General features: G+C 45.3%; 1 protein-coding gene across 1 annotated transcript in view; it reads right to left on the bottom strand.

The window, feature by feature from the left end:
* The window catches only part of KIAA1549 (KIAA1549 ortholog), a 124,519-nt gene that overhangs the window by 24,156 nt on the left and 83,246 nt on the right, over positions 1–17,117 (bottom strand). The window contains exons 13-16 of the mRNA XM_086395344.1: positions 13,548–13,750; positions 10,280–10,503; positions 9,230–9,383; positions 1,319–1,636 (exon numbers count right to left, since the gene is read on the bottom strand). Coding sequence (XP_086251470.1) covers positions 1,319–1,636; positions 9,230–9,383; positions 10,280–10,503; positions 13,548–13,750 — 899 coding nt within the window. The remainder of the gene's footprint in view (positions 1–1,318; positions 1,637–9,229; positions 9,384–10,279; positions 10,504–13,547; positions 13,751–17,117) is intronic.

Here is a 17,117-nt window from a genome sequence, read left to right as displayed (position 1 = left end):
TATTTGTCTGTGCCAGGTCTTAGTTGCAGCATGTGGGATCAAGTTCCCTGACCAGGGAATCAAACTTGGGCCCCCTGAATTGAGAGGATGGAGTCTTAACCACCAGACAACCAGGGAAGTCTCCAGAGCTGAAAATTCTTTTAACATATGTTATGATCACCCAATTGAACCTTAATATAGTTAACAAAACTAGAGGAACCCTGGATAAACATTCCTTGAAGAAGAAATTTAAACTGTAAAATGTCAAATGTTTCGGTTTGATCATCTGAAATTAGTAAAAGATAATGTTTAATATTTTATCCTTGAGTTTTACTTCTTATCCATGACTTGAGAAAGCACCTTTGAAAGCACTGACCGAATATGAAAAATAAAGGATAACAAAAACAGATGAAGCACTGAAATGTCAGCTCCCGAGATGGAAACCTGGTGTTTGAAAGCAACTGTGCTTGGCTCCTCGTGGACTAGATGCCTGCACTCCCAGGGCCTCCCCTCCCCTCTTCAGTCCCTCCACTCCCAGGGCCTCCCCACTCCTCTTCAGTCCCAGGAGGCCTACAAAAAGAAGCTGAATGACTCCAGGGCATTCTTGACCATATCTTTTATGGAGACATCAATGAAAATTTTCTAGTTGTTGTGTTAGTCTCTAAGTCCTGTCTGATTCTTCCTCGACCCCACAGATTGTAGCCCACCAGGGTCCTCTGTCCATGGGATTTCCCAGGCAAGGATACTGGAGTGGGTTGCCATTTCCTGCTCCAAGGGACATTCCCGAACCAGAGATGAAACTCATGTCTCCGGCACTGGCAGATGGACTCTTTACCACCGAGCCATGTCTTTCCCGTGGTAAAGAATCCACCTGCCAATACAGGAGCTGGAGGAGATGTGAGTTTGATCCCTGGGTTGGGAAGATTGCCTGGAGTAGAAAATGGCAATCCACTCCAGTATTCTCGCCTGGAAAATCCAAGGGACAGAGGAAACCTGGTGGGCTACAGTCCATGGGGTCACATGAGTCAGACAGGACTGAACAACTAAACAAACAAAAAAACGAGAATATATTTTGACAGTTACTCCACATATATTTTATGACAATGAATTTCATACCTTTCATGGAGGCAAATTCAGGAAGGTATCTCCATGAAACGTCCAAGTTGCACAAAAGAATGTTTTCAACATTGAGAATTAACTTATAAGATAATAAAAACTAAAACTCATCATCCAAACTTTGATTCCAGTCGAATCCAATCAGGGTATTGCAGGGATCCTGAAAATGAGGCAGTCAAGCAACATCTTGCCCATGAGAGAATTCCAGAAGGTCCACACTTACACTGCATGGGTTGTTGGCCGTCTGAGCTGGGCTGTAGAAGGACCCCCACTGGGTGGCTCGTCTCTCTTCCCGGGAAGGGGTGCTGTTCACGGGCAGGCCGGCTGGGACGCCAGGGCCTGCAGCCGCAGCGTTCGGGGGCTGGCTGCTGGGGGCCACCAGGGCAAAAGCATCGTCCAGGAGGGAGTGCATGGTCTGGCGCGCCTCCTCGATGGACGGCTGGGGCGGGATGTACTGGGAGGCCGGGAAGGGCAGGCCTGGATACCTCCCCAGCTCCGCCGACGACGGCGTGGGCACATCAGCCGGGAGGTCAGGATCAGACTACAGCAGGGGAAACAGCAAAGTGGAGAATCACATTACTCAGCCAAAAACAGGAACGAAACTGGGTCATTTGTAGAGATGTGCATGGACCTAGAGTCTGTCATACAGAAGGAAGTCAGAAAGAGAAAAACAAATATTGCATACTAATGCATATAAATGGAATCTAGAAAATGGTACAGATGAAGCCATTTGCAGGGCAGGGGATAAAGAACAGACGTGGACATACAGGGGAGGGGAGGGTAGGATGAACTGGGAGAACACCACTGACACTTACACACTATCATGTGTAATAGAGAGAGCCAGTGGGAAGCTGCTATAGAGCACAGGGAGCTCAGCTCGGTGCCCTGTGGCAACCAAGAGGCGGCATGGGTGGGAGAAAGATCCAAGAGGGAGGGGATATATGTATACATACTGCTGATTCACTTCACTGAACAGTGGAGACAAACCCAACATTGTAAAGCAATTGTATTTAAAAAAAAAAAGAATCAGACACGAGCTTCTATGGAAAACAAAATTCTAGGACCAAGACAGAATTTTTAACCATTTTCACTGCCATTGAGGAATGGGTTTACCATAAAAATTTTTCAAATCACAGCCAAGGAATGTGTGTTACCTTTCATAGGGGCAAAAAGTTTGAAATCAGAAAAAAAGTAAAAATATTCAACAACCATTTGTCAGGCAAAACTCAATCAACTCCCTGAAAGATATCTCAGTACCTGGAAGTTCATATTTTTCCTGAGAGCCCCCAACAACCAAAAACGATGTGTCAGAGTTTACATACTGCTGCTGCTAAGTTGCTTCAGTCGTGTCCGACTCTGTGCACCCCACCAGGCTCCCCTGTCCCTGGGATTCTCCAGGCAAGAGCACTGGAGTGGGTTGCCATTTCCTTCTCCAATGCATGAAAGTGAAAAGTGAAAGTGAAGTCGCTCAGTCATGTCCGACTCTAGCGACCCCATGGACTGCAGCCTACCGGGTTCCTCCGTCCATGGGATCTTCTAGGCAAAAGTACTGGAGTGGGGTGCCATTGCCTTCTCCGTCAGAGTTTACATACTAAAATACCTAGTTGATGTTCCATAGATACAGAAACCCCCCACTAAGGCAGTCTATTGACTATTAATAACAGAACAGCCCTATACAACCCAAAAGAATTCAAAGTCACCACCATATTACAACTATGTGTGTATAAACCATTTTAATACTTATTGTGGCAACTCTTTATAAACAGTAAATAGTATCAATTATTTGTTCAGAAACTACTTTCTTAAAAAGGAGGTGTCCCTGGATAACATGAGCTGACAAGAAAAATTTAACTTCTATACCCAGTGTCTAAGAGGCAGGGACATAAGTAACAATTAAAAATTTTTAATTACAATTACTTCAACTGACACACTGAAAAGAGAAGAGGTTCTATTCAGTGGGCTGGTGACCCCATGTCCTCAAAGAAAAAGTTGTTGTTCAATTGCTCAGTCGTGTCCAACTCTTTGCAACTCCACGTACTACAGCATGCTGGGCTTTCTTGTCCTTCACTATCTCATGGAGCTTGCTCAAAATCATGCCCACTGTGTCAGTGATGCCATCCAACCATCTCATCCTCTGCCTTCTACTCCTGCCTTCAATCTTTCCCAGCATCAGGATCTTTTCCAGTTAGTCAGTTCTTTACATCAGGTGGCCAAATTACTGGAGCTTCAGCTTCAGCATCAGTCTTTCCAATTAATATTCCTTAGGAGTCTTCAATCCTTTAGGATTAACTGGTTGGATCTCCTTGAAGTTCAAGGGACTCTCAAGAGTCTTCTCCAGCACCACAATTCGAAAGCATCAATTCTTCAGTACCCAGCCTTCTTTATGGTCCAACTCTCACATCCATACATGACTAGTGGAAAAACCAAAGCTTGGATTATACGCACCTTCGTCAGCAAAGTGACGTCTCTGCTTTTTAATACACTGTCTACATTTGTCAAAGCTTTTCTTCCAAGGATCAAGTGTCTTTTAATTTCATGGCTGTAGTCACAGTCCACAGTAATTTTGGAGTCCAAGAAAATTAATTCTGCTTCTGTTATCACTTTTTGGGTGGGTACCTTTTCCTGGAGTTCTCTGCTTACGCTATAGGTCCACAGTTTTAGCTTCGCTAGCTGGATCGTCCCACAGAAGGGCCAAAGGAATTCCCATATTTGTTCGGATCAGTGAACCTCTTACAAAGAAAATCTCTATTCCAGAGTGACATCCTTACTTTTAGTCAACTGTCTGAAGCACTTCCTAATGACTATGGTCTGTCCACCGAGGATCAGTTATTATTCACGCCAGCATCAAACACTTAAGAGCAGCAGCTGTGTAATTCCAAACAGAGAGAAAAACAGACGAACTGGCAAACCCACCAACAGTTCACAAACCTATTTTGCTTGCCCCACGCAGTATTTAAAAAATAGTCAATATTTTAAAAATCTGAAAATTTCCTATGAAAACTCAGATTTCTGGATTCTCTCGGCAGACTCGGAAGCTGTGGCACCACTGGGCCCCCGTCCTCCACAGAAACAGGTGCTGTTGGGCAGAGACTGCTCCTGAGATAGGCCGGTGCTCTGTCCTTCACGACTGCAAGTGGGTGGTCTCAGTCCCTACAATACACACTGGGTCCTGAAAGACTACTTCTCCAAAATTACAATATTCTAGTAAAGTTCCACTAAGTGACTTCGTCATCGAGGAAGGATTTGGGGCTGCAAAGGTCTCCGGCTTATGACATAATACTGGAAAGACTCTGTGATCCTCTCCTTACAGGGTACAAAATGGCCCACACTCATGCCTTCTGCTTTTGGTTTACTTGAGGAGCAGATCAGGAAGAATGTGGTGAGTAGAGGGCCACCAACCCAACACCCCACGGCGAGAAAGAAAAGTATATCCGTAGAAACGTCCTACTGGTAATTAAGAGGGTCTCTCTAAAACCGGAAGCAATGTTCCTGGTGGTGGTTTTCAATAACTGCACTGCAAGGAAACGAGCACTGTGGCTACAGCGCAAACTGAAATTCAAATGGGGGACAAACCCTATATACATTTGAGGAGAGTCGCCCAAATAGAGTCCCCCTACAGGCACTGCCAATCTCAGCATCAGTGGGTGTAACTTTAAAAAAGGTGTAACTTCTATAGCAAGAGAGACCTGTTGCAAAGGTGTGAAGTTAGGTTCCCTTGGAGTCTCATTGGTCCCATGAACCCTGCCATGAAGGCAAAGAGCCATAGAGCTATGATGTGAGAGCTTCCTGCTCTCTGGCCTTCCTGCTGCCCCCACCCCCCAAATTCACAGACTAGACTCTCAGCAACCTGCAGGCCAAGAGGAGGTTTTATTTACTTTATTTATTCCTGTGTCCCAACATCCAGCACAGTGTTTCACATGTAGATGGAACTTAACAGATGGTACTATAATCAACAGAAGTTGAGATCTACCTAGGATACTCAGGAGTTGGAATTTGAATTCCATTCTCTTGAATCCAAGTTTGATGACTTTGACATTTAGTTTGTTTCCTTGGCACAAATACATGTTCACCTATCACTCCCCAGAAATATATGAGAACTTTTTTACCTTTAGTTAAAAAAAAAAAAAAAAAAGGTATTTTTATGATGTATTCTGGTGCCTCTCTGCAAGCCTTCATATTATAAGAGAGTGATCATGTCCTATGGTTGGTCCAGGACAATCTCGGTTCATGCTTGTTATCCTAGGATAAGTAAAACCATCTACTGTCATCCTCACAAGGGTGTGACTTGGAAAATAAATTATATTGGGGTTGACAAACTTCCATAAAGGGCCAGAAAGTAAATATTCTAGGCTTTGTGAGCCATATAACTACTCAGCTCTGCCACCTTAGCAAAAGCAGTCATAGATAACACAAAAATGATGGGTGTGGCTGTGTTCCAATAAAACTTTACAAAAGCCAGCAGTAGGCTGGGTTTGGCCTGAGGGTCATAGTTTGCTGAATCCTGATTTATAATGGTAACCCTATTTACGAGAAATCCAGGAATATTTCTTTTACTTCAAGAGAAGAAAGCTCGCAAGAAGATATTTTGAGGGGAAAGCACAAAATTCAAGACAGTTCAAAAGCATGTATGCGTGGTATAACCTTCAAGATGAAATACTACCTATAAAAAGGTGAGTGCTCAAAAAGGCATTATCTTTGAAAGTATACATTTCATCAGACTCGCAGACTTAGAAAACAAACTTATGGCTTTATCAAAGGAGAAAGGTAGGCTGGGGGAGGGATAAATTAAGAGGTTGGGATTAACATATACACCCTACTATATATAAAATGGGCTTCCCAGGTGACTCAGTGGTAAAGAATCTGCCTACCAATGCAGGAGACACAAGAGATAGGGTTTGAATCCTAGGCATGGAAAATTAATCCATAGAGTAGGAAATGGCAACCTACTCCAGTACTCTTGCCTGGAAATTTCCGTGGTCAGAGGAGCCTGGTAGGCTATAGTACATGGGGTCTCCAAAGAGTCAGAGGCAACTGAGCACACACACATATAAATTACATAATAAACAAGTACAAGGAACTCTACTCAATATTCTGTAATAACCTATATTGGAAAAGAATCTGAAAAAGAAAAGATGTATGTGTAACTGAATCACTTTACTGTACACCTGAAACACACACTGTAAATCAACTGTGTGTGTGTGTGCTCAGCTTGGTCCCACTCTTTTATGACCCCATGGTCTGTAGCCCTCCAAGCTCCTCTGTCCATGGGCTTCTCCAGGCAGGAATACTGGAGTGGGTAACCATTTCCTTTTACAGGGAATCTTCCTGACCCAGCGATTGAATCTGCATTTCCTACCCTGGCAGGCAGATTTTTTACACTATGCCACCTGGGAAGCCCGAAATTAACAACACTCCAATATAAAATAAAAATTAAAACAAAATCATACAATATAAGTATTAAAATAAAAAAGAAAGTATACATTTCAGAATTTTAAGGAGAGAAAGTAAAAAGTCCATGTAAGGAAGAATGTCTTCTTAGGGTACCTCTGCAAATTGGAGCCATTTGGGACGAAGCAGCTGATTGAGGTGGTACTCACCAGGGAAGAGCTTCTTCCCTCCAGCTGAGGGAGGAAACTCTGCAGTTTCTGCTAAGAAAAAAAGCAAAGAGAAGAAGGATGGTCTGGGCCGCCATGAAAGAAGCCTGATTTAGGATCAAGACAGGAAGGGGAGGACAGGTTCAGTTCAGTTCAGTCGCTCAGTCGTGTCCGACTCTTTGCGACCCCATGAACCGCAGCACGCCAGGCCTCCCTGTCCATCACCAACTCCCGGAGTTCACTCAGACTCATGTCCATTAAGTCAGTGATGCCATCCAGCCATCTCATCCTCTGTCGTCCCCTTCTCCTCCTGCCTTCAATCTTTCCCAGCATCAGGGTCTTTGCAAATGAGTAAGTTCTTCACATCAGGTGGCCAAAGTACTGGAGTTTCAGCTTCAGCATCAGTCCTTCCAATGAATATTCAGGACTAATCTCCTTTAGGATGGACTGGTTGGATCTCCTTGCAGTCCAAGGGACTCTCAAGAGTCTTCAACACCACAATTCAAAAGCATCAATTCTTTGGCACTCAGCTTTCTTTATAGTCCAACTCTCACATCCATACATGACTACTGGAAAAACCATAACTTTGACTAGACGGACTTTTGTTGGCAAAGTAATGTCTCTGCTTTTTAATAAGCTGTCTAGGTTGATCATAACTTTTCTTCCAAGCAGCAAGAGTCTTTTAATTTCATGGCTGCATTAACCATCTGCAGTGATCTTGGAGCCCCCAAAAATAAAGTCTGTCACTATTTCCCCATCTATTTGCTACGAAGTGATGGGACCAGATGCCTCAATCTTAGTTTTCTAAATGTTGAGCTTTAAGCCAACTTTTTCACTCTCTTCTTTCACATTCATCAAGAAGCTCTTTAGTTCTTTGCTTTCTGCCATAAGGGTGGTGTCATCTGCATATCTGAGGTCATTGATATTTCTCCCAGCAAACTAATCTATTCTTTAGTTTCACACAACACGGTCTCTGAGGTCCCAGATTAGACAAAAACAAAAGCTCCAAGGGACCATCCTGGGGAGCCAAGGATACATCCCTTCCTGGATCAAGCCAGACACCACAGACACCCAGACACCGGTCCAAAAACACAGAGGCAGCTCAAGATCGCCATCTACTGTGAGAACTGCCAATGCTGGTTCCCCAACCAGAGGAATTTATTCACAGCCTTCAGAAAGGACTCATTCATTCATCCTGCTGAGGAGCAAGGGAGCCTAATTTGTAGACCTTCCGGCCCTCGGGAGTTATATCAACCCTCACAAGCCAGTTAGGAAGGGACAGTCTTAGGACACCAGAATCACAATAAGATTCCAAGGAAAAGCCTGGGGAAAGAAGCCTGGGATCATCTCTCAGATGATCATGATGCAATTATATTTAGTCCCAATGTCAGTATGGCATTTGGCACATATGTGTAATTATGCTTAGTGTCTCTCAATGTTAGATGTGTGTGTAATTTGAGGGATAAAATATAAAACTCAAATAAAACATTGGTTATATAAGCTCTATCTGAAGTGGTCACGTACACCACAAACTCTTTTTCCGAGAGTGTGTTTTTCGCTCATTTCTTTAACAAAGATAGCTCTGTCGGGGCTGCACCTTGGCACAGGGTCACAGACATCCACTGTGTGTCCCAGTGCTGCCAGACACAGTGGATAAAAACGGATTAACAAGAAGACACCTGGGTATCTGGGGCTCCTCTCCGTCTTGGAGTGTTTTTATATCTGTATTTCTCATGGTCTGTTGAGGAGGCTAGCCCTTTCCTCCCTACTTAGTGGGGTCTGTATGTGTCTTAATGTTGTCAACATCTGCTTTAACACGTGCTTTTCCTTCCAAAAAAATTAAGCCCCTATTTCTTAATTTCCATTAAGCTCTTTCTTCCATTAAAATTAGAAATATATATATATATACATTGTTGTTTAGTCATTCAGTCATGTTCAACTCATTTGCAACCTCATGGATTGCGATTTTCCAGCAGGAATACTGGAGTGGGTTGCTACTTCCTTTATCCAGGGTATATTCCCAGTCCAGGCATTGAACCTGCATCTCCTGCACTGCAGGTGGATTCTTTACAGCTGAACCCCTGGGAAGCCATACATACATACACACACACACACACACACACACACATATAGAGGGAACATCTTAGCGCTCCAAGAGCAGAAGGGGGCGCAAAACCCTAAATATCACTCCTACCACAGAGAAATCCAAACAGTTCCCTCAACCAGGGGAAGGGGAAAAAAACTTTCTGGACATTTCTGTTTTCCAGTGAATTTCCAAAAGTGCCCATCCTGAAGCCCGAGAGGACAGGGCTTGCACAGAGGAAAGAAAAACACTGAGCATGTTTCCAGAGGGCGCCCCCAGCAGCCCCCTGGTCCCCAGGACTCAAGTTTCTCCACAAATGAGCGGCCCATCCCTGCCCGCACCCACATATGCCCCACGACCCAGCTGGCCCCGGAGCATCAACACCACACGTGGCCGCAGCTGGCACTGCTCACTCATCTCCAGATGGCCACCAGATGCAAGGGTCAGCGTTACGCACCGGGCAACCAATATAGGCAGAGTTGTGGACGCCAGGTGGCCTTTTGTACGTGCCGTCGCTGTCTGTGGTGATAAGTCTGTCCTTCTCAGCATCTCCGGGGCAGCCGTTGACCTGGTGTTTCCGGCGTGGCTTAGGGGAACGTTTTATCCTGGAGCTGCCAGGAGAAAAAGACATTATCTTCATAGGAAATTACTTTCCTGCCCTGGCTCATGAACTAAACTCTAAGGATTTTACCTAGGACCTGCTGGCCACTGTATGAAACACCTCACCAGATAAAAACAACGTGTAAGACACAGTCTCTGCTCTAAGAAAGGCACAGTCCACCAGGCAGACAATACTAACACACAGAACAATACAGAATAACATCATCGCTGGCTACTGGGACCTGACCTAGGTCTTGAAAAGGGATAAGGAGCTTTGGGTATGCCCAATTTATCCAACAAAAATAATAAATCAGGAGAGGTGGAGAGAGTGTGAGCTGCAGCTGGGATCTTGCCCAGGGCCAGAAATGGGAATGTAGATCAATGTCTGGAGGGCAATGAGGCTAGCGCCTGGTAGGGCGACAGGCCCCTCGGTGGGGAGCAGCTGGGTAGAGACTCGAGGCCCCACCAGGTACAGGAGCACGGGGTCCACCTGCAGGCAGCCCGAGCCAGCACAGGGTGAGCCGAGCAAGACACAAATGAGAGCTGACCTTACAGAAAACGCCTCTCCCTTAAGGGGCAGGGGTCTGAGAGACAAAGAAGACAGAGGCTGAGGGCAGCAGCGGGAAAAGAAATGAGCATCTACCAAGCACAGGAGGTGGTGACGACACTGGGGATGAGGGCAGGATGAGGACGGGGGAAGGGGGAGCCAGGACTCAGCGTCTGAGAAGGAAGGGGCTCCCATTTCAGAAAGCTGAATTCCAGGATACAAGAAACCCAGAAATGGCGACTCCTGGGGTAACCGGGGTGGAAGCGGCCTTCCCCACAGGTGATGGCCAGGCGGGGTCGCCCCCTCCCTGCCGCCCGGAGTCTTCCACAGGGTTGCCCACCACCCCAGCAGCACGCCCACCTCTTCCTGGGCTCGATGAACACGGAGGGCACGCTGGCCGTGGGGTCCAGGATCTTGTCGATCTGCATCTGCGCCCTGCGGTACACGCGGTGCCGCTCCCGCGTGTCGCCCGATGACAGCTCGTCCAGCACCGGGAACTCATAGTGCCCGCGGCGCTTGGCGCGCAGCCGGATCTTGTTGCGATGGTGCTCGATCTCAGATTTGTGCCGCAGTGCCGTCTGGATCTGGGGAGCGAGACGAGCCGACTGTTTGCATGTTTCCAGGGATCCGCGCACAAAGTAGTCTGGAGGCATCTTGTGTCTCTCCCCGGCCCTCTCTCCGACCCCACCCCCCGCCCCCACACCTGTCCTAGGCTCCCAAGAGGCACCAAAGGGGTGACAGGGGCAGACACACCCACACCAGGCGCGGAGAGCCGGCCACCATCCCCGAACTGCGTCCACACCCTCCACGTTGTGCATGCGAGGGGAGAAGCCTCGGTACTCGCTCACTCATATTTGACTCTTTGCAACCCCATGGACTGCAGCTCGCCAGACTCCTCCGTCCATGGGATTTTTTTCAGGCAAGAATACCGAAGTGGGTTGCTATTTCCTCCTCCAGGGGATTTTTCCGACCCGGGGATCGAACCCATGCCTCTTGCATCTCCTGCACTGACAGGTGGATTCTGTACCACTGCGCGACCTGGGAAGGCCAAAAGCACTCAAACCCAGGAAATCGTCCAGTAGCAACTTTGAAGATCCTGAGGGGCAGTGATTCCTAGATGTAATTCTTCCTAAGAAAAGAGTAAATATTTTCCATACCCAATAGTATCATTACCTAATACGTTTTTAAATTAAGACAGTTCAAAGACGATATTTGCACTATACAACAAAATAGCCATTTACTAATGATGTTTCAGTGTTACCGAAACAAGCCCAGTGACAGGAGACCCCTCTCCTCAATGAAGAAAATCAACAGGTATGGAAACATGTCCTCCTGGCTCCATGGGGCGCGAACTAGGTCTGGAAGAGTCGGGGAGGAAGGGTAGTGGGCAGAGGTTGAGGGCCAGAAACAGGAATGCAGATGCAGGTCTAGGGGAAGGAGGCCATGACTCCAGGAGCAGCCAGTCTGTTGGGCTGTGGTGGAGAATAGGGAATCCCTGCCTTCATCAACGTACATCACCTCATTTTCTAAGCCCTTAGCCCTGCTTCAGAGAACTTAACACCAAGTGAGATGGAGGGAGACAGAGGGAAAAAAGGGAAACCAAGATGAGACTCCAACCGGAAGAGACAACAGGACGCTGTCCAAGACCGGACATGGTCCGCCACACCACTGCAGACCAGAAGCCATGTCCTCCTTGAGACTGAGAAGGAGGGTCAGCTAGATGAGAGTCTCGACAAACTTCCCAGCAGGAGAGTTCAGGAAGCCCCTCTAACTCTTTCAGGATCTAACTGTTCTTTAAAATACGTGAGGTCTCACCGGAGGACTAAGATATGCTAGGAATCTGCACCAGAATCTCCTACGAAGAAAACATTTCCATTGAGATGTCTGTATCTACCATACAGGTAGGTCCACCAGAACTGATAACGCTCTTGTTCTTAAGTTGGTTTTTCATTTTATGCTTCATAATCAGTATATATGTTTCCCATACTATATGTATCCATCAAATACATTTGTAAAAGATAGTAAAAGAACAAAGTGGAGATGAATGCTTTCCAGTGGTGAGGCCTCAGACTGGTGAACTCATTCTCTTCTTTTCTTTTGATCACACAGAGAACCTACTCGAGATCGCTTACTCACGGCTGGTGTGAGATACCTGCAACACTGGACTGATGGAAACAGGTCTACGCTAGGATGGGGGTCATGTGAGCAACCCCAGGGCTCCCAAGCATTGGTGAGAAGGGACAGCACGTGCCACCTTGAACCCATGACACACGTTCTCGTGGTCACGACCTTGGCAAGGAGCCAATGAAGAAGAGACAGTGTAAGAACTCTTGATAAGACTTCTGTAAGATAATCCACTTTAAGGATTCAGTTGTACCAATTACTACTTCACCTAGCAGAACTCACAAGAACAGCAGGTATTCCTTAGAGGCAGGAAACTGACAGCCATGATGCTGTGATGTGTGTAGCCCTAAATACTTTTCCCTGCACTCATGGTCCAGCCCAGGTCAAACTTCTCAAGTTCAACTTAACAGTGACTTGAGCTGGCCTTCTGATTCCAGAATCTTAGGAGGAAAGCAGATCTAACTCACTCTTCCAGGAGTCACTAGAATAGGGTATTTTACCAATCATGATTTAGATCTTGAGGCCAGAGCAGCCCTATCAGAGTTCACAGAATCTACCGTGGTCCCAAGATTACTCAGCGTTCAGTGATTCACTGGGAGAACCCTCAGGACTCAGCATTCAGTCCAATTTATTGCAGCAAAAGGCTACAAAGCAAAACCAGCATAGGGGAATGGCACACAGGGTGAGGTCTGGAGGACCCAGGCGCAAGCTTCCAGGAGTCCTTCCCCGGTAAAGTCATGTGGGGTGTGCTGAATTCCTCCAGCAATGACCTGCGACAACACATGTGAAACGTCTACGAGGGAAGTGTATTAGATACTCAGGGCTCACAGGGTCTTTACTGGAGACTGCTCACACAGGCACCCTGTGCCTAGCATGTACCAAATTCCAGACTCCAGGAAGAGCTGTTCAGCATAAATCATGCTGTTTGTACAAAAACAGTTTAGGTACAGTGAGCCACTCCATTCTGGAAATGGTGGGGATCTTTCCAAAATCTAATTCCAAACCCCAGCCACGGGCTAAGGCGGACTTTCTAAGGATAGCCGGCCCTGGTCTTTAATCTGCATATCTCCAAATGTGCCCACTAGTGTCCACAATCAGTAACTGACCTAAAAATACTGAGTAGCAGATTTAAAATTAAGAATAGTTGTGAGCAGCTCATGGGACTTCTCAGGTGGCACTACTGGTAAAGAATTCACTTGCCAATGACAAGACATAAGAGACACAATTCTGGGTCAGGTAGATCCCCTGGAGGAGGGCACGGCAGTTCACTCCATTATTCTTGCCTGGAGAATCCCATGGACAGAGGAGCCTGGTGGGCTATAGTCCATAGGATCCCAAAGAGCTGGACACGACTAAAGCAACTTAGCATGCACACACGTGAGCAGCTCATATCATTAGCAACCTTTTAACACTAACTTTCACTCTTTTTTAAGCAGTGACCAAATCAGAATCTAAGGGTGTTTTGTTTTTTTTTAATACTGTACTTTTCCATAAAACCAAATACCTCTTTGTTAATTTTGTTGGTTTCTGCCACACGGTCAGCCAGGATGGGGTGCGGAGCCGGAGGAGCTGGGATGGGCTGCATGGCAATCAGCTGGATCTTACTGGGGACCCGCCGACTGGCCTCGGAGGAGCGGGAGATCCTGTCCACGTGCTCGAAGATGGAGGCTGATGAGTGCTGCTCGTTCCCTGAGCTGGGTGCTGGCCCTGGAACACAGGGGGAGCAGAATTAATAAACACCATCACCATAAGAAAACAGCAAACCTTCACAATTATGGATTATTTCCTAAAGGACCCTTAGATGGGTACCAGACCAAAAACACATCCACAACTCCATGGTAGAATATTTGAAATGTCACTCTTTGAGCCTAAACTGTCTGGGTTAAATAGTGTCTCCTTCAACCTCAGTAATAATTACAGATATCTGTAGGGAAGATAAGAAAATCATTATGACACTTTGTGTCCCGGATGGTCCTGTTTTGTCTAAAGGTGTTTCAAAGTCTTCAGTAAGACAGGGTAAAGGGTAAGAGGAGCCTGAGGTTGGCCAGCCAGGGGCGATTTACAGAACGTGGAGGACAACACTGCTAACAGCTCTGAACATCCATGCTTATCTGGAGTGAGAGTGATATAAATTTAGTTGCCAAGGCAACTTACCGTCGAAAAAACAAAAGACCAGGGGGACTGTGGACCTGCTAGCAAGTACTGGTTAATGGTGAATGCTGCTGGCTATTCAGTTCTAATGCAGCAAAAAATGACATTGAAGAGTCAGGAGAAGAAAAAGCTGCTGCTTCAAGGAATTAGTTCCCTCTTTACAAAGAGATGCAGATAACACTTGAAAAATGGTTAAAAAGGTAAATTGTATGGCTATATGTATTTCACCACAATGAAGTTTTTTTTAAGTAGTCAGAACTGCAAAGAAGAAAGACATTTAAATGTATAGAAAAAAGAAAAACACGTTACAATGTTAATAGAGACTGGATCTTGGTGTAATGGGTCATTTTCTCCACTTTTTTGTATTTTCTATAATGAGGATTTTCTCTAGTCAGTATTACTTTTATAATAGAAATAACCTCAATAAACTTTTATTTTTAAAAGGCAAAGAGAGAGGTTAAGAAGGGCCAAATAGATGAAAAGAACTCTCCAGTTACATGCACTAAGATCCCTGATGCCCTTCCTTTAAGCCACAGTCCCCTCTGGGCTACTCTAACATTGCTCGAAAATAAATGGCCAAACACCAAGAGAGGGGCTTCCCAGGTGGCGCTAGTGGTTAAGAATCCATCTGCCAATGCAGGAGATGCAAGAGACATGGGTTCCATCCCTGGGTCTGGAAGATCCCCTGGATAAGGAAATGGCTGCCCACTCCAGTATTCTTGCCTGGAAAATTCCATGGGCAGAGAAGCCTGGCGGGCTACAGTCCAAGGGGTTGCAAAAGACATGACTGAGCACACACACACGGGCCAAGAGAAGCAGTGAGGGCATGTAGAAACTGTTTCTAAACAAAAGCCTGAGTTTTGAAACCTCAATCATAAGTGAAAAATATAGAGGTTTTCCCCTCAGTGTAAAAAAGTGTTGAGCAAAGCAGTAAGGAGTAGTAGTTGATATTTTATAGAAGGAATGCACAGCAGTGGGACACAAATCTTTCTATTTCCTCTCAATTTGAATTATATTCATTTATGTTCAGTAATACTCATCCCAAGTAATTAGAAATTACATACTTAACTCTGTGAATGAAGATGTCTCTTAGCGAGGAGGCACTTGTCTGCATTCAGGCTGTTCCCAGGCTTTCTTTCCCTGCCTGGAGGGAGGCTGACCCTTTGTATAATGCAAACACAGCCAGACAGCACCTTTCACCAGGGAGCTACTCAAATTACAGGCATGGAGCCTAGTAGGAGATAATTAGCTCTACCAGATAAGGCCAGCCTTGCTAACCCAAACTTTCAAACCAACGGCAAATGTCACAAAGGGCGTCCCATTAAGTCACTGATACTGAAGGCAGAGGCGGCCTCCTCCAGGATGGTGGAAAAAAAAAACCAGGGCGCAAAGGTGACAGGAAGAAAGGCCCGTCTGCTCGTGTCATCTGCCTGCCTGGGTCCCCGGGGCTGCAGGCCTCCTACCGACTCCTGCCCTGCCCTTTCCCACCCCTCAGTTGGATCCTCACTCTATAATTCACCAGCTGCAACAGGAGAAGCAAGAGATGCACAGAAAACCCTCAACTTCTAGACTGCCTGGAACTCAGCGCTTCATCCAAAGGCTGAAAAGTGCGATATGTTGTTTGCCATATTTATACGTTAAACAGACATATATATACCCCCATACATATATATATATATAAACAAATTAGATTAGTATACATATGTAACACATTATTTTACATATAATAATACATATTTTTATTGTTTGCTATCCACTGTACAATTTTTTTAAAAACTGCCTGAATAATAATGACAATGGAAAGTACAAGGGCTACGTAGATAGATCAATGCTGCATGAATACTGCTTACTTAAGGCAAGTAGGTGTTAAAATCTTTTCTCTTAAAAGACTGTTCTATACATCTTAAAAAATTAGAAAACAAAAATTAAGTAAGGATGAAATTATAGTGTAAGATGATGTCCACAGAACAGAATGACACAGGAAATGGCAACCTCAATTACTGCAATACTGAACCAACAGAATGTTTATAATGGAATATTAATTCCATTATCAATAAGTAAGTACATCTTTAAATCAAAATAGTGGCAGGTGAGCCTTCTAGGACCCACAAGAACGTCTAGGCCACTTGTCTCCTTCCACAGTCAACTCTGAGCCCCAACACTGACATGTTTACTACCTGGATTTTGAATATATGTTGAGAGTGATATTTGATTTTTGTTAGCCATGCATAATATACTGGTTCTAATACTTGTTAAAGGGCTTTCCTGGTGGCTCAGTGGGTAAAGAAACTGCCTGCAATGCAGGAGACACAGAAGAAGATGGTTTGATCCCTGGGTTGGGAAGATCCCCTGGAGGAGGAAATCACAACCCACTCCAGTATTCTTGCCTAGAAAATCTCATGGACACAGAAGCCTAGTGGGCTGCAGTCCAAAGGGTCACAAAGAGTCAGACACGACTGAGTGACTAAGCACAGAAGGAGTTAAAAACAGGAACTAAAGAGGAAGATTTTCTTAGACATACAATTAACAGAAATTAAGATGCTCCAGAGCTGATTTTTTTCCCCCAAATATTTCTTTCCCAGGATCAAAATTAGATTTTAATCCTGTCTATCTGAAACAGTACCCCTGTTACCATGGTGCTAATTTTTAAGATTCTATGAAATTAGATCATTAGATCTAAAGAAAAAAATTCTTCCCTTATTCTAAGGGATTTTTTTGCTTTTGTTTTTAACACCAAAAAAGAAACAAATGGAAGGCATCTCAAAAATCAGCTAGTTTAGTCCCAGAGGAGTTCCCACAACTGAGGGACATACAAGGTCACAAACATGACAGTGGATGAAATAGGCCCTCCAGCTTCTGTCCACAATCTCTTCACTTACAGAGTATGGTTCAGTCTGTACTGCAATTTCAGAGAGATATTTGT

The sequence above is a fragment of the Bos grunniens genome, chromosome 4, assembly GCF_055505025.1.
Source record: "Bos grunniens cultivar Pamir isolate PY7600 chromosome 4, Bosgru_T2T1.0, whole genome shotgun sequence".
In the NCBI taxonomy this organism is placed as follows: domain Eukaryota; kingdom Metazoa; phylum Chordata; class Mammalia; order Artiodactyla; family Bovidae; genus Bos; species Bos grunniens.
This window is presented reverse-complemented; position numbering and strand designations above follow the sequence as displayed.